Source organism: Phytophthora parasitica (genome assembly GCF_000247585.1).
Source record: "Phytophthora parasitica INRA-310 unplaced genomic scaffold supercont2.2, whole genome shotgun sequence".
Taxonomy (NCBI): Eukaryota; Oomycota; class Peronosporomycetes; order Peronosporales; family Peronosporaceae; genus Phytophthora; species Phytophthora nicotianae.
This window is the reverse complement of record NW_008648988.1, coordinates 2673253-2694049: the sequence shown is the minus strand read 5'-3', so window position 1 is coordinate 2694049 and position 20797 is coordinate 2673253. Positions and strand designations below refer to the sequence as shown.

The following is a 20797-nucleotide window of genomic DNA, read 5'->3' as shown; positions in this document are numbered from 1 at the left end:
CCCCCCCCCCTGGAAGGAGGAGCCTTGTGGTCTTGAAAGCGAAATGCGTTGTGATACCCAACCTCTGGACGGCGGGCCAGTGGCCTAACCATTGCATACAATGACTGTCATAAATAATTCATGTACTTAATAAATAGCATCCTCTCGATCTGCATTATACCAAAGTAAACAAAAGAGTTAAATAAAAGCGGCTGTTATCCAGCAAAGCTGGGCCTTAAAATTAACTAAAGCACGGTGTCCGTCCTGTCAGCTTGCATCAGCCTTCTTTTCGCATGGCTACACTCTGCGTTCCTATTATTTTTATTCTGACTTCACCTAATTTTTCCGACTCGACTTAACTATGCTAAAACTGCAATTATAGCCCTGAATTAGGGTTTGTAAAGGTAACGCACCTGTCCTATGTACTACAAATCGGGCTCGGTAACCGCCTCTTCTTGCAAGAAAGATGACCTTGCGCAGCCATTGCGTCCGCTACATACATGTACAGTCGCACGGCTCACGAGACCTCCTTGATAGCTGCATGCTAGCACGACCCGTACTATTTACACCGATGAGCATCGACGATCATGCGAGAGTACTTGCATACATACACACGCAGGAAATTCGATGACATAGGGCACGCTCTAGCTCTTTAACAGGGGATAGATTTTGCTATATCCCCCTCCCTCTAAATCTTGGTCCTGGCTCCGGCCAGAGGGGAGGATGCATATGAAAGCGCTGGCTAAGCCTTAGGAATGCCTTGAAACGGAACGATCTTTATCTATTTTCCAGTAGATGGGTAAAGCGATAGTCAATTCGATCTTACAAACATATCTTCACATAACTTACTTTCCTTTGTGAGTCAAAAGCCTCCGGGCTGTAGTTGGCGACGCTTTAGTCATCGTGCGCCTTTGAGCTATCCCTGTATGTGTTGATGGGGCTTTAGCAACTGTATTTGCTAACATGATATAGGCCGAGTCCAATTTCTTTGTGTCTAAGTGAGAATTAAACAACTGTTTCAACATTTGAGTACAGTGGCGTGGCCAGCAACTGCGGTAGCTATAAGCCGGCACATTGCAGGAAAGTCGATTCTGAAAGTGCCGGAATTAATCTAATATAACACATTCCGGCATACGCCGGATTTAAGGAGGTCTGGGCTAAGGTCCTGCAAATTTGGTGGCGATTCTTTCGGCGATCGGGCATTGAGCGCGTGAGAAGGCCTTTCGTAGGACTTGAAGGGAACGAAACCATTGAGAGGTATGTAACCTAGCTTATAACGGACAACAAGCAGATAAAATATGAATTCAGAGTAGCTTAATCGATAAATGCTTTGCTTTATCGTACCAAACACGCATTACTTTTTCTCCGGGCTCCTGCACGGTCCTAGCGCGGATTTCCTTCCTTCTGCCTGCAACTGGTATGCACTGCATTTTCTAGCTGGTCCAGCTAGAAGTTTGATGAGTACCTACAGGATTTGCAAAAAAAAAATCTTCAATGAATTAGCCACCATCAACCTCAGATTAACTGAGGGGTCAACTCCTACGAAGGACTCGGCAAAATAACAGAAAGACACAAAATAATTTTATTTCGAGCTCTGACTTCCTCTAGCTGTGGTCATTCGTGTAGGTGTACTAAGAGATGCGTCGAGGGTGTCGGGTCAAGTCCGAGATCATCTTAGCATGATCGAACAGCGTGGTTTGACCGAGGTGGAATTGTCGCTGGCTCCGACATGGTAGCGATGACTAAGGCCAGAATCTATCAATCGACTTTCTTTTACGTCAGACGTTCACTTTAGATCGTCTCGCTCACTCAATCCGTTCTTTCTACCGAAATTCTGTCAGTCAATCAACCGTTCTTTTCCTTACATGCTCTGTTTGGGCTGTATTATCCAGCAAGTCGTCGCTTCCAAATCCACAACATCTATCAAACTCGGCAAGTTGGGATTTTTTTCTAGCATGTTTGATTAAGCGAATCCGTAACCCACACTAGGTTGTCGGTAAACCGTAGTTTCTTGATATCGCTGCTGATGCAAGCAGAAGCATGTTGTATTATCATCGTACTCTTTTGTACTAATTGTGCAGGATGGAGTAAAAACGAAGTACTTCATTTTAACATAAAAGTATTTGCGTTTTTGCGTATTAGTCACGCCATTAGTAATACTTATAGTACACTTCGTTCTTTTTGTGTGTTAATTGTTACTCGTTGGAGATTAAATACACAGATATAAAGGCACTACATGTATTGAATTTTAATACATGCTTTAGAATTATAATACCAGCCTAGTATTCTACTACCAGACTGGTAGTTCTAATACCAGAAGTGTAGAAACCAGTCCCAACTCCCCATCTTGTTGCACGCTCTTGTCGTCGACCGTACTGCATCGTGAACGCCGTGGGATCACTGTGTACATACATTAGTTGCTTACGTCCTATTATATTCCTTCTGTGCCGGTACAAAATGCGCTTTGCGTGCTTCCTGGCCCTGCTTGTGCCTACCTTCACCGCAAGTGACAAGGGCATCGCCAGCGCCGTCGAAGCTGCTCCAGGCGATGTTGTTCGTGTGCCCGACATGAAGCGCATCGATCCGGACAGCAAAATTCGCCGTCTCAGGAAGAGGAAGAAACCGGAAAGTGAAGAACGTATGATCGTACCTCCTTACGCTGCGATGATGAACGTGATGCATTCGACTTCGACTACTTCCACAACTTCGACGCAATCATCTCAGATTCTTCACTCGATGAAGGACCATACGCCGCTGCCCAAGTGGGCGAAGGCTCTTGTTGCTGTACTCAGCGTTGCGGCGGCAGCCGGGATCGTTGTTGGCGGTGTCAAGTTAACACAATGGCTCAACCAATCACTCCAGGGTGAATGAGTTTGTTGTTGGGCGATCGGAAAAAAAAAAATAACGTGAGGTGTCACCTCACCAAAGACGCCTGCATTCGTCTAGTTATCTTATTTTGGGTTAGAAGGCTAGCAACAACAAAGACACCTTGCTTGAGTTGCGTTGACTGAGGTCTTGACGTACCATTATTGCAAGCGACACTTTTTCAGCAACTTGGTTACCGCTACAACTAAGAAAAAGAAGAACTTCGACGGTGCGTTATACTTGTATTTCAGTACATATTCTGTGCTGAAAAAATATTGCGCCTTTGACGCAAGAATAATATCACCATTGAGTAGTGTTCCCCGCGTAACTGAGCCTTTAACTACTTTGTCATCTGCAAAGTTGCAATAATTAGCTTCCTGGCCAACTGCACTAGAGAATTTATCAAACCGATCTTCACAGCGCCAACGCAGTCGTACGTTGCCATGCGAAAAGGACAGGAACCCTGGAGAATATCAGACTAACCGAAGATCCCCTGTAGCGGCAGATTAAAGCTCGTAACAGGCTGAGCAGTTCGACGGTCCACAGCTAATGACAGCACTGCCACGCAAAAACTGCTCCATCTACTCCCTCGACATTGGCGATGATCCCGTATGTTGACATTGGACAAAGACTCGGCCGATGCTACAGTAGCGGGTATGTCGGGGTCTAACACCGTTGGTGGGCTGATGCCAAGGAGCGTTAGCTGTGAGTGTAAAGTTCGGAGTCAGGGCTTTGTGGAACAATACTAACCGAACCAGCACTTCAACAACATATACCAACCAACGCAGGACCATGAACCGGGAGTCATCGTATTCCAGTAGCCATTTCAATTCCAGTAGCCATTTCAATTCGCTGGCACTAAAGATTCCACCACCTAGATGGGATGCAAAGTCACTTTCAACGTGGAACGCATCACCAAGAATCCCGGATAGAAGTCGCACGATACCATCCTCGTGGACGGCGATGTCGATACGGCGACGGTGTTGCCGTTAAGGTGACGTGCGATAAAGCAGCCAAGAATCAGCTCGTTATCGCACATAGCAAAACGCTAATCAGAGTGGCGTCTTGTACGACAAATGCATCATCATCGAAGGCAACAACGTCATCACGCATTATATCTTCATCGCCACGCTGAACCCGCGTCATGTCTTGGAGGTGACACCACCACCATTTGTGAAGCGGGTGGACACACAGCACCGTCCGCTACGTCAAGATCTTCAGCACTTGCTAACAGGTTGTTGTCAACTTCTCCGACGCCTTGAGTCTCAGAATGAAGAGAAAAGAATTCCGTTTCGACCGTCCTAATTGGGGTTTCTTGTAGGCGAGACGACGCAGATCAGTCTTTTTAATACATACTTCATGGTCAGTCGCCTTAGATCGACGGCAAAGCGGTTCAGGGTGTCGTGGTGCAGGTCAAACATCTACGACAACTCGGGTAATAGCACTTTCGATGTCGCAGCCCACATACAGGTTGGCGGAAAGCAACCACAATCCAGATGATGAGGACGGCAACTGCTTTGTGCCGACTGGGAGTCGAGCCTGGGTCGCGGCTGCGAGTTGAATGTGCTGGCAGATAACGGTATCCATTCAGGCTGCAATGAGCACGCAGTGACGAGCATTCTGCGCAGCTAGAAGACGCAGGTTGGTGAATATGCGACTACAGCGGCATCCCACTTCAGCGCCACTATGGGGTGAGCACTAGCGTAGTTTGGATTCGGTCTAACACGGACGTGCGTTAAGTTGAATGCATTAGCGCGTTGAAAGAAACCCGCGCAATTGTTGACGTACCGGTAGTTTAAGACATTTGGTCGGTCGCTTTGGTCGAGTGTTACGTGCTATTGGGGCCCTGTCCAACCTGCAGGATTGGAGCACAGAATGATATGTCGGCTCCTGTGGAAGACCAGAACACCGTCATGGCTTCAGAATCAAGGGTAGCAGCACAATAAATACCAGCCATCCCATCATTGCAGCTCTATTTCTTTAGAACGTACTCGTGCACTGCGTCGCAGAATAAAGGCGACCGATGACTTCATATCTGCTGTCACCTCTCCATCCATTGAAACTGATTCAAAGCTCCTGCCCATTGTCTTTCATCATCATCTACGCCGCTGCTTTCTTCTTGGGTCGTACCTCCGCGTCCTGCACCGTGTGAAGGAAGATCGCGTCGTTCGGGTGGCTAAAACACAACACCAATAAACAACCATTAGTCAAATAAACCCAATGCACCACCCCCACCTCATCACGTACTCTTTCTCGCCTTGTTCGTATGTGTACGAGGCTGCAATAGCCAGCACCGATCCGTCGTGATTAAAGTCCATAGCCGCGATGCTGGTCGGGTACTGCCTCAAATGCGTGATCCTCTTCTTATTAGCGCCGTCCCACAGATTCACAACGCCATCACAACCTCCCGTAGCGAACGTTCCATACGTTGGATGGAATGCGATGCTGTTGACAGGATACACGAGCGTCTGGTCGTCCACTTTGCCTCGGTGGCACTTAAACGCATAGCTGCGTTTGTGTGTAGGATCGTCCTCTAGATACTCTAACGCCACTCGACCCTCTACAGATGCCAGTGCGTATCCCGTGAGGTCGGGGAAGACACTGACACAGCGCATCTGGTACTTCAACGGGCTCTCCTTGCTCACGACTGGCTGTGAGAAGTTCCGGAGATCGTAGACAGACACTTGGCGCTCAGATGTGGCCGCTACGAGCAAGTGGCGGCGCACATCCAGGCCGAAGACTTTGCCGGGCAGTTTAGCTTCGTGGATCTGCGCGTTGTCTCCATTGCGGACGTCAAAGACGCGGATAGCGCCGTCCCAGCCGCCGCTGACCGCCAGTCCCAAGTCCGAAGAGTAGCCAACGTGTCTCACAGCCGCTGCGTGTGTGCCTAGCGTCGTAACCTGCCGCGTGTTGAGGTCTATCTGCTTCACGAGGCAGTCCAGACCGCCAGCGAAAGCTTCAGAGTCGCTCTGGCCATAGCTACAGCTCAGCACGGGAGCCTGTAGATCCACGCTAGTGCGCAGCTGCACGCCATCATACACACGAAGCTTCGCGTCCCAAGACGAGACCAACAGCTGCGAGCGGGAGCCGAAGCGAAGACACGAGACGCCGTCGCTCGGCGGCGCCTGTAGCTCTAGGTCGGGAGTTGCCATCTTGCAGAGTGATTGTCATCAATGAGGAAACCTTTGTATTGGCATAATGAAACCTTTGTAATTGCATCGCATTCCGCATTGGGCCATACAAACGTCAAGTGCACTGTCGAGTCCGCAATAATGGAGGCCAAGCGCCGTCGCCGCGTGTTCCGCACGCTGAGTCGCATGCAGGTCACGGGTTCCACATCGTCCCCGCAGACGCCACAGTGGAAGCACGAGAGTCTTCATACGGTGGCAGATCTGCCAGCGCCTTTCGCTTCGTCCTTAGACGTCGCCGATACGCGCGATTATGAGAGTCACGCCACGTTTCACGGACGTCGTCAGAGCTTCGTCGTGTTACTGCGAGAGCTCTACAAGTTGCTAGATGGCGTATCGCAGGACCGACGTAAGCTGCGATTGCTACTACAGGAGTTAGTGCAGCGGCTACTGGACCCTAACGGCGTCCACGCCGAGGAGGCCGGGCCGATTCCGAGCGAGAGTGTTGGTCGCTATGTTGCTGCTGAGCGAGAAACGTTCCTGCGACTGGGAGGTGACGAGTGTTTGCTGCGTGTACTACACGCGCTCCGTCTAGAGGACGCTGAGAAGCAGCCAAAGCGCCGAGACGACATTCGAACTCTATGGGAGACGCCTGTGCCTGTGACTATCGCGCCGGCCAAGAGCGGCACGGACGCGTCGCTGCGGAAACATGCGCTGAACGACACTATGGCGATCCTCAGAGAGCTCTGCTACTTCTCGGTGAACTTGGCCGTGCAGCTCTGCGACAAAGATGGTCTTGTGGTGTATTTATTCCAGCTCATGGGCGACGTCCGGTTCTTTGACAACGCGTCTGGGCTGGTGGAGGAGATTTTGGCTGTTAGAGATGAGGCGTTCGACCTCACTCGCGTCCGTAAGTGCCGTTATGGAGGTCTCTGAGGGAAACAGAGGCATGATACTGACCTTATGTGGTTACTGCAGCTAATTTCCACACAGTAATGCAGTCTTTGTCGTCAAGGCAACTGGCATTCTTCTGTCGAGTGCTGGCGCTTGTCGTGTTTGAGCCAGAGGACCGACGACTGCTAGAGACTGCCAGTGCGTGAATAATGTTTAATATGGCTACTGTTAATGCTGTTTCTAACTCTTTATTTGATTGTGCAGAGGTGATCAAGTCGCTGGAGCTGCTGAAATTGCGTCGTAATCGCATGATGCGTGCAGACAACATCGTGGATCGCAACCACGCGCTGATTTTCAACTCGCCACTGATCCTGCAGCGGCTGCTGCGTGTATTACAGGTACAGAACTTCTACTTCGCGTTGAACCCAGTGTACGAGCCTTTCTCGTCGGAGCTCGCTACGTCTGCCGAATTCGCGACTCTCCTGTACCACACAAGTGATCGCAGTGACTGGGACACGATTGATCGGCTCGTGACACACCCAGCGCTCGGATCTTCAGGAGATCTAACGATTCTACACAGGCATCACCAGGCAAGAGCAGCTGCGAACTCCGCAACAGGAGATGCTAACTCCAGCTCGTCACATCAGCACCAGCACCCGTTCTCTGTGGAGACAGCTATCCTTCGAGACTTGATCTTCCGTAACCGCTCGCCAGACCAGCGCGCACGAGAAGATGCCGAAGCGCAGGTTATCATGAAGTCTATCGTGCTGGCGCCGTACCGCGTCGAGGTGCTTTTTGTACTCTGCACCTTGTTGAACGGCAAACGCAAGGTCGACTTCCAGGAACGACTGGCCGAGATGGGACTGGTGAAGACGCTCAACCTCATGTTTGACAAATTCCAGTGGAACACAACGGTGACGCCCAATCCAGCGCATGAGCCTTTGCACGGACCTGGCTGCGACTGCAGTCTGGATGCTTCGTTGAAGATCCAGTTTTTGCGATTGATCCACAACTTTTGCGATCGCGACTACAGTGACAATACCAGCAAGTTGCTGTTGCTTAGTGAGCAAGAGATCCAGTTGATGAATGAAGGCGGCTCCACACCTATTAACCTCGACCACCCAGACAAGGGACTTCTATCGAAGATCATCCACGCGCTGATTGAGCAACCAGTTGACTCGATCTATCGATTCTGGTTGGCCTCGTGTGTAGAAGCATTTTTGCGACGCGCTGCTCCGAGTGAACAGCTCTTCGTAGCGCGAACACCTTTGCTGCAGGCACTGATTACGGAAATTCTGAGTGGAGGCGCGTACCGTTCGCAAGGTAGCTTCCAGTCGGCCTTCGACTTGTTAGGAGAGATGACGAAGGGCAACCGAGAAACGTTGCAGCTGTTCCATGGACTTCTGAGCAATACGCAGTTCGCAGCTTTTATGGGTACGTTCAATTTCTTGTCATTGCTGGTGTTTAATACTTTTAACCTGCTCCTTTTTTGCTCTCGGGTTTACAGAAGTGGTAATCTTGAACCTGGTGGACTCGAATGTGTTTATTCGTTCGATGCTTCTGTCCTCTGAGAAGTTTGCAAAGCAGCCGGAGAGCGGAACATTCGGTATGGCTGACGACTACGAGATGGACCGCATGAGCGAGTTCCTGACAGTGAATCTGGTGCGACTACTTCGTGATCTCATGACGATCGTAACGATGGACGACATCAACCACGAGAACATTTGCTGTTTGAACACAGCCATCGTGATCCTCGTGTTTCAGCATCGTCGGAAGCGACTTCCAGCGATCCTAGAGGCTCTGCGCGACCATGAGGACGTGTCAGGCAAACAAGGCTATGTGTGTGATAACTTCCGTGGTTTGCTGTGGTTCTGGATCCAGTACTACACACCACGTGGCCGTGATCGTCTTGGACTGGAGCATTCTAGCGAGGTGAAGTTCGAAGAGTGGCGACATGTTGTGTCGCTCTTGTGTGCTGACGATGGATCTGAGACTGCGTTGCTCTCGACGCCAGCGCGCCTTCCACCGTCGCCGTACTCACGACTGTATGCTACCCATCGAGAAAGGCGCTCCTAGATGCTTCGCTACAATCTGGACAGTGCGATTATACCTTGTGAACTCGACATGTTGAGACATATAATGAAGAGGCATTGATTGTCCGTGTCTTTCACTGACGTTCGTGTGACCAGTTTTGGCCAATTTCGAATGCTAGACGTTCATGATCATGCGAAGGCTTGGTTATTGTGTGAACTAAAGAATCTTTAGGGCACACATGCGGCAAAAAAAAAAAAAAAAAAAAAAAAAAAAAAAAAAACGGACATGCCTATGGCGATCGGATCGCTACCAGTGCGTGAGGTCTTAAAACAACATTGTCAACAAGTACTTGTGTCACATCGATGCCGTAAAAAAAAACTCAAATTCGACTCCCCTCCCATGATTTAGTCACGACAAGGTACACAGTATCAAGTCGTGAAAATTGACCACACATCTTCACCGCGGAACGTCACTGAACAAATGGGGTGTAGGAGTATCGTACTTTGAAAGGACAACTTCACTGATCGCATCATTCACTAAAAATATCCCTGATCTTGAATACAAAAGCTCTAGACTTCGCTTCTTCGTCGGGCGTGTCAGCTACGCTTGTCAAACTGATCGAGTATCGGATAGTTGCTCTGAGCGATGTCATCGATGACTACTCTAAACCAAGCGAGGAAATGTATGAAAGGTAAGAACAATCACTGATAAGGTCCTGTAACAGTTGACACCTTCATAAGATGACTAACTTTGTAGATCTGGATCGATTTAACGAGTCAATGGGATGGACTTTCAGGAACCTAGACGATAGAGAAGACACTGGTAAGCCGCTCTCGCATATCATCACCAAACACGAAAGAAAAACTGATAATTAACTATCTGTGCCGAGCAGGGCTCTACACGCCAAGTGACGAGAAAGATACATGTCGTACAGCGTTCGGTAACGTCGTCGAGATCCCGAGCGACTTTGTTGCACCAGACATCGCTGCTTCTAAGACAAGAACACGTCATAAATCGACTAGCAAGCCCTCTCAATTTTACCGTAAACGAGCAACAGGCCTAACTCCATCCTCGTCAGCGAAAACATACCCTGTCGATGATCAGTTTGTATGTGATCAGCAGCCACCACTTCAATCCAAGAAGCGAGGGCACAAGACATCTAGCAAGCCAGCAAAGTTACAGACAAAGCCTGTTGACTATGTCTACGACATCAACGTACGGAGGAAACTTCGCGAACAAGTCGATGCTGATCGAAGAAATAACTTACTAAAAGCCAAAGCTCGAGAAGCCGCGCTTCGAGCTGAGAACAAGTGGGTCTTCGACAAGCGCGACAAGTCTCCACCAAGAAGGCAGCAAGCGTGGCTGTCTAGTAGTCCAGGTAAACAAATACCTATCAAGAGCATTAGCTCCTCCACACGCACAGAGTCAGCTTCGAGCAAGCGTCCCAGCAGTAGTTGCAGTTCCAGGTCGACCAGCACCTGCCACTCCCAGCGACATCGTACCAGAGTTCCCTACACAGACGACACCGACGACGTCGAGATCTCCATCCAAGACTTCGAGCGACGCCTACAAACTCAATGGAGTCTCCATGTTGAGTAGCTTAACCTGTATCAATACACGTTGTCAAAAGAGGGAGGATAATGGGCTTACACTCTCGATATGAAGAAAGCGAGATCAGAAGGAATAGAACAGGTGGATACTGTAGCAGCTTTAAGAGGTCTGATGACTGTATAGCGCTTAGGTGGTGCGCAGCGGAGGCGCCACGAGGATCACGACGTCTCCTCTGACGAAAAGCATCTCGATGGTGCGCTTGGACTGCTTGATAAGCTCCTCGTACGTCTCCGGGTCCAGCTCCTGTACCGTGATGGTCTCCTCCACGTCGCTCAGCACCATGTTCAAATGCTGGTCGTACGCCTGTAGCACGCCGCGCAACTCGCGGTCCCCACGGCACTTGACGTAGATGCGCTCGGCCACGCTCAGCTTGATCAGGTCCAGCGGCTCATCGATCGACGCCATGACTGCAGATGGATGCGGAATTGGGCCAGGAGTGATGGTTGCCTCTCGCTGCTCTTCTAGAGGAACTTGGTCAAGGTGTATTATAGAGATGTGATATTTTGCCAATCATCCTTTGTGACTTTGATCATTTTAACCAATGAAATTGATTGACACCGTTTGGGCCGCTTTTGTGTCAACCATTGGCAGTCGAGACGTAGCGCAATAAGGCAAGATGCGGGGCGAGAACGCAGGCGTGCTGGACGCCTTCAGCGACGTGAGCGAGTCATCAGATAGTGACGAGGAGATACTGCATGTGATGGACCCATCAGATCCGCGCGCACACCGTCCGGCGCCATCCGTTGTGCAACCGACGCGCGTGAAGGAAACCAAGACACCGCAGAATCAGGCGACGTCGCGCTGGGACTCAGATGACGACGTGGGTGAACCAATCAGCGTCGATTCAGACTCGGAGAATCAGAAGACTCAGACACCCATCGTAATCGACGATGATGATGCCAAGGAGACTCCGAAGCCGAAGATCGGCGTGACGCTATCCAAGTGGGCTCAGGCTCGCTTCCTGGTGCCTGCCAGCCAGCGCAAGATCCCGATGTTCGAGGAGCCGCCGCTAGAGCCTTTGAACGACTTCATTCTCAGCGACTTCAGCTCTCGACACCGCGGCAACACAGGCGACGTGGAGGTGGAGAAGGAGATTAAGTTAGAGGATGAAGAAGAACAGGCCGAGAGCAACAAAATGCAGGTCGGTGTGCCTCTATTTGACACCAACTCGAACGATAAAGAGAAGGAAGATGAAAGTCAGGACGAGACCAAACCTAAGGAAAAGAAGAAGAAGAAAAAAGAGGACGGGCGCAAACGTAAAGAGAACAGATACTTCATCACAGATCTGGCTACCAAGTGCTTCCACTGTGGAGAAGTGGGGCACGTGGCCAACGTCTGCATGAACGACAAGCTGCAGAATCCTTGCCACTACTGCGCACTGCGAGGACATCAGGCGTGGGAATGTCCCAATCTGCCGTGTGCAAACTGTCTACAATTGGGACATCAGGAGAGGGTGAGTTTTCTTGTGGAATTAGCTGGTTAGTGACTGCAATACTGACACTCTACATGGTGTGACATAGGACTGCAACAACCGGACGGTGAACATCGATCCGTGCAGCATTTGTGGCCGCCCTGGACACATTGACGAGGACTGCGACAACGTTGGAGACCAAGCAGAGGTGACGTGCATGGTGTGCACCCAAGTGGGTCATCTGCACTGTGTACCAATCCCTCCACCTGCCGATAGACGCGTGTATTGCCCCAACTGCGCTGAGAACCACACACTTGACCGATGCCGAACGTACATGGAGCCTGCTGCGACCAACTTTGCCAAGCGAACGGCCAGTGGTCGCACCGTTCAGACGTGTTTTGTATGTAACGAGGCAGGCCACATTGCAGCCGAGTGTCCCGTGCGTTCAAATGGCTATGGACGTGGTGGAGGCAACTGCTTTAAATGCGGGAAACCTGGTCACTTTGCTGCCGATTGTTACGACTCGGGACGACGAGTTACGGGACGCAAACGTGGTCGCGATGTGGAGGACGAATACCCGGACTACAATGGCTACGACTACGACGAAGATGAAGACTATTACTCGTACGACAGATCTTCAAAGGGAGGGAAGAAACATCGCAACCGAGGTGGCTCATCGAGGGCTAGAAACTTTAACAAAGGGTACGCACGGTTGAACGAAGCTTTGCCCACAAGACCATACAGAAACAACAATAGCTATGGCGAGCGCAGACGCAACTCACGCAGGTAGATAGGGAGATCTGGACACAATTGTAGCGTTGTATACACAGCTGAAGATGACACAAGGCGGACTTTATTTCCTCTTGATGAGCTTGGACACATTATCGTACAGCTTGAGATCCGTGAACTTGGTGTCGAGACTGGCGAGGCAGATGGCGAACCCTTGCAGTGGGCTCAGCGGATACTACAGAGACGGTGGGTGAGATAACAGGCGAGTAACCGGGTGAAGCAGAGTCTTACCTTGACATCCATAGTGAACGTGCTCTTGTGGCAATTGCACTGTCTTCGAGGTCCTGGAGGTTGACAGGAAACTCGGCCGAATTGCAATACTGTGGCGTCTCCGAGAGTCTGGATAAAGAAAGAGTGAGTATCACTTGTGAACTCTTGGAGTGCATGAGTAACTTACGTCACACATCATCTGGAAGTTCTTGATGGAAGGCATAGTGACTCGTCCCCCAAAGTCCAGCACGTGGCCACCCGTTTTCTCGTCGAAATGAGGTCGTTTATTGTGTAACATCATCAGCCTCTCCGCGTCCGAATTACTTGCTTCAGTTGGTTTATCTTTCCATATTGATGCAGTGCCATTCGACTGCACGTGTGGAATCTGCACAGCCAGTCTTCCTGGTCCCATGTCGTCGTAGGAGAACTCGACAGCACCTAAAATGTTGCGAACATTCGCTTCCAGAGCAGTTTTACTTGGACTCATGCCGCCATCGTACACTGTGTACTCGGAACCGGACTAAACGTACAAGACGAGGTCTCAAGGGGTTAAAATTGATTAGATAAATATAAAACAACAATTGTTGCGTACCCAGTTGGCTCGCAGCTTTCCTACGATGAGATTGCTGCGTCGAGTGGTGGGATTCTGTTCCATTGTGAGCAGATAGTTCGACGTCTTGCTACTCACTCGCTTTTGCGCAGACAACAAAAACTGCTTCCCGGACTCGAGATAGAGACGAAAAACAGGATGTAAGCGGTTGAGACCTTGACGATCGCGTTCAACGTAGCACTGCGAACCAGAGAGATCATCACTATCAATGTTAGTTCTCAGTTACCAATATTACAGTCGATAACTTTTTCATACTCGAATTGCAGCGGTGCCTTGTGCAGGTGCTCGCATCACGAATGAACGCAACGCTTTAATCTCCGCTGGACCAGATAAGCCCTTATCAATGATACAGATGCTTGCTGCTCCAAAGACTTCGCTATTGGCATTGACCACAGGTGCTACAATAAGAATTCACAAAAATAATCAACAGTAACTCGCTGCGATTATTGGACATTGTTTACCTTCATGTTCTTGATCGGAATCGTCTGAGTCGTTTGGGATGGTGCCTCCGGAGTTATGACTGCGACCGAAGCTGCTGCTATCGCTTCTCGACGATGGTTTCGTGTTTGAGCTTGGGAAAGAAAGCCGTCGTCGTCTGGAATCCCTGTCCTTGGCTTCTACCTCACTACCCGTCGATTCAATGTGCTGCTCGTCCTTCTTGCGCGCACGACTGGGCTTTTCTTCGGGTCTTGGAGATGGTGGCGTCGCTCGCTGGTGTCTTTCAAGAGCGTCGCGTTTCCTCCGATCTTGGCGTGGCTCTTGATATTTTTCTTCACGCTCGTCTTCGTCGGAATCGAGCTGCAACTCCGCCATCATCTGGTCATACGTCACTTGTTGAGCAGGTTGACGTGGCATGATCTTTTTAATAAACGAGTTAGATTGCTCAGTCTTGCTGCTGCGTGCGTTTTGGACCACTCTACCTACAGGTTGAAGATGATGGAAGCGTGTTCTCAGTTCGGGAATTTTAGGATGCAAGCAACAAATTCAACGGCGAGCGAGCCGTTTCAAGCAAGATGAACACCGCCCAGAACAGCTTTATCCACTCCCCATGCTACATAGAATCCATACTTTGACATCTTACATGTTAGCCAATACATGTATTTCCAAGTCTATACAAGTCCATGGAAATTGATCGAAGAGTGATGGTCGATTAGTTGAAGTTGAAGTGATTCAAACTGACGAAAGAGTAGCCTGGCCAAAAAGGGACGGCCAAGGTCAGTGCTGTATTTTGCGCTTTAATCTCCGAAGCTAGTGCTTAAGTGGGAGTCGGTCGCCGAGAAGCAACGACATTATAATAAGCAAGGAACTGATTTTGATTGCGGGAATCCAAGAGTACACTACCTACAGTAACCAGCGCTGCCGTCTAATTGCAGCTTTGACTGTTTGAGACTTCTACGCTCTTAATGGCTTGGCTTACATGTAAGTTACACAGCGTGTCTGGACGAAGTGTGCCGAGTTTGTACATGAATGCACGCCATTCCATCTAAACCCATGAGCGTGATACACTTATTAGAAAAAGAAAACGAGTCTTATTAAACCGAAAATGAAAGCTTTTCGCACTGCCGCACTGTGTACTTGCCAACTTGCAAGATCTCCAATTGTCTGGGGCGGACCTTGTTGGTGAAGCAGCTACAATACAAACACAAAAGCCAGATCGCACAAAGCCTCCGCAGCGTAGCATTCGAAATGTACAGCCGGTGAATTTGACAATTTTTAGGAAACAATTTCAGATCTGATAATTTAGCTGCTTCCTAAAACAAACTTAACGCAACATAGCGTCTTTAGAGCAACGTAATTCTAAAAAGAGCAACTCAAGATCATCATTGCTTACGGTTCCTCACCAGCATGGGATGCAGATGGCTAGGCTCTTGCCTCCAGTTCACCAGCCCATGATCAATCCTATGCTTTGATCCGTGCCGAATCTCCCCAATCCCAGTGTTTCCAGTGTTTGTATCGCCCATTCTCCAATTGGACGCGTGCTGGGAACCACCGTTTCTCTGTGTTATACCCCCTCAAACAACTCCACTAGTACAGCTCTACAGGAACTTTCGACAGGCAAATATGCAGCTCCTCAAGACACTTTTCATCGCCGCCGCGCTCTGCGTGGCCACAGCTAACGCCGGTAACGCGCACCAGCAGGAGCAGGAGCAGGAGGAGCAGAACGGCCATCAGTATCAGGTCGACAGCGACTCGGACTCGAAGTCTGGTTCTTCCACGCCCTCGCCCGTCCAGAAGGGCTTTGACGTACACCAGGTTAAATTCACGACTAGTGACCTAGAGCAAGAGGATGATGAGGAGTCCTCGACGGATTACACGGGACTCTACGTGGCTCTTTGCGCCTGTGGCTGCATCGGTGTGTTGGCCGTCGCGTACCTTAAGCGACGGAAGGAGGACGACAAACTGCCGGGCGAGATCTTCACTATCGACGATAAGAACTCGGTGCTGTAAGCGTGTTGGGGCCTCGAGGTGCTCTTGTACAACCACGCGCAGAGGCCATGTCTTATTACGTTGGTAGCATTAATTGACAATTTGAAAGTGTGTGTGAACGAAACACGACTTGGGTATTGTACGCTGCGATGATTAGCGTTGCGAGTGGGCAGAGATGGATGTTCGTTAGTTGAGAAACTCGTTGCTAAATCGAAAATCATAGCGATGTTACTAGCATGTTGCGGTGAAGCTAACGTACACAACTGAATGAAGTTTGTTTTGTGGTGTACGAGTCCAACTTCGACATGGCCCTTCAGCGTGGGATGTACCAAAAGGGCAAAACGTAGTCAAAATGTTACCAAGTCTCACACACAGAAAAGCCTCGACTCGAAAATAATGATAGCTAGACGATCTCCAATGAACTGATGAAAAATGTAAGCCTTCTACGTCACATGACGAATTTTCGAAAGGTGTCAATACGGAGCTACACGCACACTTCATGCTGCTTAATCTTAACGCAACACGGCTTCCTATCTTACACAAGTCCCCGCGATGGTGAAAAGCACGCTACGCTACCCATGTACGTATCGCTACTGTATTACGGTGTCGCGACATTTTAAAATAACTGCATCTGTGCGGGAATCGAGGACCTTGATCGTTGGTTCAAGGTACTGCGATAGAAGGATGGTTGTCCTAACTGACTAATAAACGGACTTTTAAATGTGAAGCGATGCAGTACATGCAGTACAATCCATCGAAGTCTAACCACGTTACAATGTGGTACGAATGGTGTGCAGCATTCGCAGTCGATATGCTCGTCAACTCGATCGCTCCCGTAAACTGAAAGCGGCTTATGTTTTTGAGTTACGAAGTGGTGAAGAACGGGTAGTAGAGCAGAATACGCGGGTGACAGTGAAGACGCAGCTTATGTTGCGATTTCTAAGACCACCACTTAAAACGCATGGCTGACGAAAGCTGAACAGTGCAGACAAAATTAATATTATTTAAAAAGGGTATTGTTACAGTCATTTCAAAAAAATTAAATGTGAGTTTTAAAAAAAACCAATTTATTTAGCTTGTACAGACGAGGACACTTTAATATGACGGACACTAATGAATGACACGGGGTTTTTTGTCAATAATTTCAGCCAATAGAATGTCAAAAACAATTTTGTGGCCATGAGCTCACTTCGAATCGTGCCATGGAAGAGCTCGAGCTGCGAATGCTCCAGTGGGGCATCCGCGATGGTGCCGGAGCTGCCGACGACGAGGATGACGCTGCTGAAAGCGACAGTAGCGGTGGCGGTGAGGTGATCTATCAGCTGAATCTACCATCAAAAGGTCGTCGTAGTACGTATTCAAACGAACTAAGGCTTCGAGTCGTTGAGGAAGTTAGAGCAGGCGGCAAAGTCGCTGCTGTAGCTGCTTCCAATGACGTGCACACTCGCACAGCTGTGTACGAGTGGATAAAGAACGAGGATAGACTTAGACAAGCGTGTGCAAACAAAAAGAGCTCCAAGACCACGTTAGGGGGCCAAGGCCGTCACTGCGTTTTCCCATACGCAGATGAGCTCATACAGTGGATTAAAGCCATGCGTCGTGATGATTTTGCACTAAGAACTAACCACTGTGTTGCTTTTGTCAAGGAAGAATACAGCTCATGGGCTTCGGACTATTTGCTGACGCGTCAAGAGGACAGTCTACGACGTGCAATCCGTCGCGTAGCACTGAGTCGCGGCTTTTCGTTTCGTCGGGCCACCAAAACTATCATATCGACCCAAGAGCTGCTCACAGAGCAGCAGCGCTTTTCGGCAGAGGTTGGCGCCGAAATCAAGAAGGCGTATCAGCGAGAGTGCGTCTTCAATGCTGACGAAACCGCGGTCTAATACGAGGAAGACCCCGGCATCATCCTTGCCGAGCGCGGCCAAAGCAAGTCCGCTCGAGTCAAACGACGCCGCCGTTCGGATCGAGCGAGTGTGCTGCTCACCGTTTCCGCGGCAGGAAAAAAGCTAAAGCCGCTAGTCATTTTCCGCGGCCAGCCAGGCGGCACAATTGAGCGTGATATGAGGGCATACTCGAACCAAGTACTTGTAACCGTCCAACAAAATGGCTGGATGGATACAAGGGTTTGGAACGAAACGTTTATCAACGGTCAGTGGGCAGAATTTGTTTGTGACGAATTCCCAGACCCTCTAGCCATCTACGTCGACAATCTGAAGTGCCATGTGTCCGATATTGCGCAGGAAGCATTCGCGTCGTGGGGGACAGAGCTTGTGCCTCTACCAGAAAACACTACTGCTGTACTACAACCTCTGGACGTGGGCATCATGGGCCCGTTCAAGAAGAAGCTACGCTCGCTGACGCTATCCTACAACTTAGCCTCCATCCAGAGGAATGGGTTTCTGCCTCTGCGGGAGAGGCTGCTGGCGCTCAAGCGCATGTCTGCAGATGAGAAGAGAAAGCTGCTTGTAGACAGGGTAGTGACAGCGTGGGCGGCCATCAACGAGCGCTGCATCAAGCGGGCTTGGGAGAAAGCTGGACTGTAATACATCTTTACAGTTGATTGGATAAAAATATTAGGATTTGAAAGCATAGTTAACGAAAAACCTAAAGTGTCATATTAAAGTGTCCTCGTCTGTAACTTTGATTTTAAATATTGTATAAACCTATTTCAAGTTTAATATTAGCTGTTGGGGTATCAGAAGTACTAGTATCATACAAAAAAGAAGGAAAAAAGGGGTGTGTGTGATTCGGGCGACTCCAAAACAGCATTTTATTAATGTGTGTCACTATACCCTCGCACAGAGTGTTCTTTTCCATTCAAACTGATTGCGGGTCTCGCGTCGGTAGCTGCTCAAAGTGAGCATTTGACATCACTTGATCCGATTTGAGAGCAGTATCTAAATGGACATAAATTGACGGGCACCACATAAACATTCACTCTACCGCACAAACTGCAATCCAATCGGACAAAGTATCATTGGGATAGTCAATCAAAAAGGCAGCCAGACCAAAATCACCTTATCGCAAAGCACAACTACGAATTATCAAGAATTACAGCGTTTGCATTATTCCTTGATTGGGGCATAATTTTAAGGACATATGCAGTAGATAAGCTTATGCACGAGGTGAGTGGTCCACAGACACACACACAAATCAATCAGCTACACCCAGGCGCCTCGACAATGGCCCCCAAATATGTCTGGACAAGTCTAGGCAAGAAGCTTGAGACACTAGAAGTCAACCGCTGGCTGGATCGATCCCGCTCCTTCAGAACGCCGACAAGCCATGCTGCTCGCTGTCAATTATGCCCCATCAACTACGACGACCACGCAATGAGATATCAAATGCTTGAATGCGCGTCCGCGACCTGCAAGGTGGTCCTGGGTGACGGCTGCGAATGACGATAGATGATTCAGACGTGCGAGGTAGTGATATCGACCAGCACGGCCGACACCTCGCTGATATTGCCTCTCCTCGTTAACCAAAGCTGACAAGAGAAATGAACTCGTACGCTGCACCACTAATTGCTATGAGAATGAGGACAAACCGTATTTACAATAACGTGGTCGATCATTTCGGCTACATAGAGTGGGAGTCTCCTTTACTGCGCCAAGTTCAAGCATACGTTGGGCACTTTCGACAATCCACTTTAAACGAGACCGATTTGGTAGAAGACATGGTAAAGCTCGTGAAGAGAACACAATTTACACCAGACATGCTGGATGATAATGCATTCACCTTTGGGTACAATGTAAATGAAGACGGAACACCTGCAATCGGAGAAGGCGTGGATGACGACCCAACTATTGTTGGACTTTCAACACCGTATATGATAAAAATGCTGGGCTACGCCGCAAAGTATGTGCTTCAGATTGACACGACCTACAAACTCGATCAGTCTGGGTACCCAGTTCTCGTCCTTGGTATCTCGGACCAGTCCCGGTCGTTCCACCTGGTAGCAATGTTTGTGACATCCCAACAGACTGGGGGTCTAATAAGCATGGCGCTCCAGAGTGTGTTTGACGTTTTCAAGGTGATCACTGGCAACTATCCGGATATTCGCTACTGCGTGGCAGACACAGATAAGGCGCAGTATAATGCGGTAATGGATACTACGTCGTCCAAACGAAGCCGCAGTAGCAACGGAGCTTTGACGTATTTGATGTGTTTTTCCACGCCGTCAAGAACGTGGCTGACCGCGTATCCAGTTATCCAATGGAAGTAGTGTCGTTGGTGTTTAAAAATCTGTACATGATGCATTACTCGCGAGATTCGGCAGAGTTCAATACCCACAAAGAGGTTGCGCATGCAGAATGAAAGGCGTATCCAGTACTTAACAGCTTTGCGGTACACTTCAAGATGCAATGGATTGATTCTCCTTTCAGCTACTGGGGTTGTTACCACACACCAACAGGATTTGCAACAACAAGCAACCCCGTAGAGCAGTTCAGCAACGCGATCAAGAAGGACTACTCACAAGAACACTAATCAAGCTTGTAGCACTAGCGGAGCAACTGTTCCTAATGTACCGTCACCGATCAAGAGGCACGTTTGTATTCACTGTGGAGTCGAAGCCCAACCGAGAGATGCAAGATCGCTACAAATATCTGCAAAAAAATGGCCGACTTAGCGTCATACAGTCGCACAAACACGGGTTGGATTTCCTTCTTGATGGCCCAATCGAAACACACATAGCCTATGCGTATCAGCTTGGGGCTCAGCCTCGACTCCCCACACCAGACACCGGTTTGGAGAGGAAAAAGTTAGGCAAACGCAATAAACATCGCATGGAGACAGCGGAGCAACCGGTTGGAGGTTGGAGAGTCGACATGGAAG

General features: G+C 49.3%; 11 protein-coding genes across 15 annotated transcripts; 8 read left to right on the top strand and 3 right to left on the bottom strand.

The window, feature by feature from the left end:
- Window positions 1-2279: 2279 nt before the first annotated feature.
- On the bottom strand, window positions 2280-6032 carry PPTG_02927 (hypothetical protein). 5 transcript variants are annotated; one of them, XM_008894259.1, is made up of 4 exons: window positions 5092-6032; window positions 4633-5020; window positions 3606-4563; window positions 2280-3032 (listed from the first exon to the last, which is right to left on the bottom strand). In XM_008894259.1, exons 1-2 carry the CDS (start codon window positions 5994-5996, stop codon window positions 4945-4947), a joined length of 981 nt encoding a protein of 326 aa, XP_008892507.1. In that variant the 5' UTR covers window positions 5997-6032; the 3' UTR covers window positions 2280-3032; window positions 3606-4563; window positions 4633-4944. The 5 variants fall into 5 exon arrangements, with proteins under 5 accessions (XP_008892507.1, XP_008892509.1, XP_008892508.1 ...); XM_008894260.1 differs by lacking the exon at window positions 2280-3032 and having other exon boundaries at window positions 3069-4563; window positions 4633-4761; window positions 4836-5020; XM_008894263.1 differs by lacking the exon at window positions 2280-3032 and having other exon boundaries at window positions 3069-4563; window positions 4633-4734; window positions 4836-5020.
- PPTG_02928 (hypothetical protein) lies at window positions 2306-3165 on the top strand. The gene has a single exon (XM_008894264.1). The coding sequence runs from the start codon at window positions 2437-2439 to the stop codon at window positions 2848-2850; it is 414 nt and encodes a 137-aa protein (XP_008892512.1). The 5' UTR covers window positions 2306-2436; the 3' UTR covers window positions 2851-3165.
- On the top strand, window positions 4295-4405 carry PPTG_20990 (hypothetical protein; the record flags this gene model as incomplete). The annotated part of the gene is made up of 1 exon (XM_008894423.1): window positions 4295-4405. One exon carries the CDS (start codon window positions 4295-4297, stop codon window positions 4403-4405), a length of 111 nt encoding a protein of 36 aa, XP_008892671.1.
- Window positions 6018-8942, top strand: PPTG_02926 (hypothetical protein; the record flags this gene model as incomplete). The annotated part of the gene is made up of 4 exons (XM_008894258.1): window positions 6018-6882; window positions 6951-7064; window positions 7131-8300; window positions 8374-8942. 4 exons carry the CDS (start codon window positions 6018-6020, stop codon window positions 8940-8942), a joined length of 2718 nt encoding a protein of 905 aa, XP_008892506.1.
- Window positions 8943-9545: 603 nt separating this feature from the next.
- On the top strand, window positions 9546-10533 carry PPTG_02925 (hypothetical protein; the record flags this gene model as incomplete). The annotated part of the gene is made up of 3 exons (XM_008894257.1): window positions 9546-9591; window positions 9657-9722; window positions 9793-10533. 3 exons carry the CDS (start codon window positions 9546-9548, stop codon window positions 10497-10499), a joined length of 819 nt encoding a protein of 272 aa, XP_008892505.1. The 3' UTR covers window positions 10500-10533.
- PPTG_02924 (U6 snRNA-associated Sm-like protein LSm3) lies at window positions 9795-11456 on the bottom strand. Its single transcript, XM_008894256.1, has one exon. It carries the CDS (start codon window positions 10914-10916, stop codon window positions 10638-10640), a length of 279 nt encoding a protein of 92 aa, XP_008892504.1. The 5' UTR covers window positions 10917-11456; the 3' UTR covers window positions 9795-10637.
- Window positions 11102-13539, top strand: PPTG_02923 (hypothetical protein). The gene is made up of 2 exons (XM_008894255.1): window positions 11102-11964; window positions 12032-13539. Exons 1-2 carry the CDS (start codon window positions 11128-11130, stop codon window positions 12710-12712), a joined length of 1518 nt encoding a protein of 505 aa, XP_008892503.1. The 5' UTR covers window positions 11102-11127; the 3' UTR covers window positions 12713-13539.
- Window positions 12776-14386, bottom strand: PPTG_02922 (hypothetical protein; the record flags this gene model as incomplete). The annotated part of the gene is made up of 6 exons (XM_008894254.1): window positions 12776-12886; window positions 12943-13050; window positions 13109-13441; window positions 13514-13711; window positions 13787-13929; window positions 13993-14386. The coding sequence occupies 6 exons, from the start codon at window positions 14384-14386 to the stop codon at window positions 12776-12778; spliced, it is 1287 nt and encodes a 428-aa protein (XP_008892502.1).
- A 975-nt stretch (window positions 14387-15361) lies between these two features.
- Window positions 15362-16242, top strand: PPTG_02921 (hypothetical protein). The gene has a single exon (XM_008894253.1). The coding sequence runs from the start codon at window positions 15593-15595 to the stop codon at window positions 15977-15979; it is 387 nt and encodes a 128-aa protein (XP_008892501.1). The 5' UTR covers window positions 15362-15592; the 3' UTR covers window positions 15980-16242.
- A 2901-nt stretch (window positions 16243-19143) lies between these two features.
- PPTG_20989 (hypothetical protein) lies at window positions 19144-19362 on the top strand (the record flags this gene model as incomplete). The annotated part of the gene is made up of 1 exon (XM_008894422.1): window positions 19144-19362. One exon carries the CDS (start codon window positions 19144-19146, stop codon window positions 19360-19362), a length of 219 nt encoding a protein of 72 aa, XP_008892670.1.
- Window positions 19363-19676: 314 nt separating this feature from the next.
- On the top strand, window positions 19677-20186 carry PPTG_02920 (hypothetical protein; the record flags this gene model as incomplete). The annotated part of the gene is made up of 1 exon (XM_008894252.1): window positions 19677-20186. One exon carries the CDS (start codon window positions 19677-19679, stop codon window positions 20184-20186), a length of 510 nt encoding a protein of 169 aa, XP_008892500.1.
- Between the last annotated feature and the right edge of the window lie 611 nt (window positions 20187-20797).

Excerpts from the sequence above, each read along its gene's own strand:
- PPTG_02928 (XM_008894264.1), top strand. The coding sequence starts at position 2,437 with ATGCGCTTTGCGTGCTTCCTGGCCCTGCTTGTGCCTACCTTCACCGCA.
- PPTG_02924 (XM_008894256.1), bottom strand. The coding sequence starts at position 10,916 with ATGGCGTCGATCGATGAGCCGCTGGACCTGATCAAGCTGAGCGTGGCC.
- PPTG_02927 (XM_008894259.1), bottom strand. The coding sequence starts at position 5,996 with ATGGCAACTCCCGACCTAGAGCTACAGGCGCCGCCGAGCGACGGCGTC. Across the intron at positions 5,021-5,091 it reads TACGAACAAGGCGAGAAAGA|CCACCCGAACGACGCGATCT; the intron begins GTACGTGATGAG and ends GTTGTGTTTTAG.
- PPTG_02923 (XM_008894255.1), top strand. The coding sequence starts at position 11,128 with ATGCGGGGCGAGAACGCAGGCGTGCTGGACGCCTTCAGCGACGTGAGC. Across the intron at positions 11,965-12,031 it reads AATTGGGACATCAGGAGAGG|GACTGCAACAACCGGACGGT; the intron begins GTGAGTTTTCTT and ends GGTGTGACATAG.
- PPTG_02921 (XM_008894253.1), top strand. The coding sequence starts at position 15,593 with ATGCAGCTCCTCAAGACACTTTTCATCGCCGCCGCGCTCTGCGTGGCC.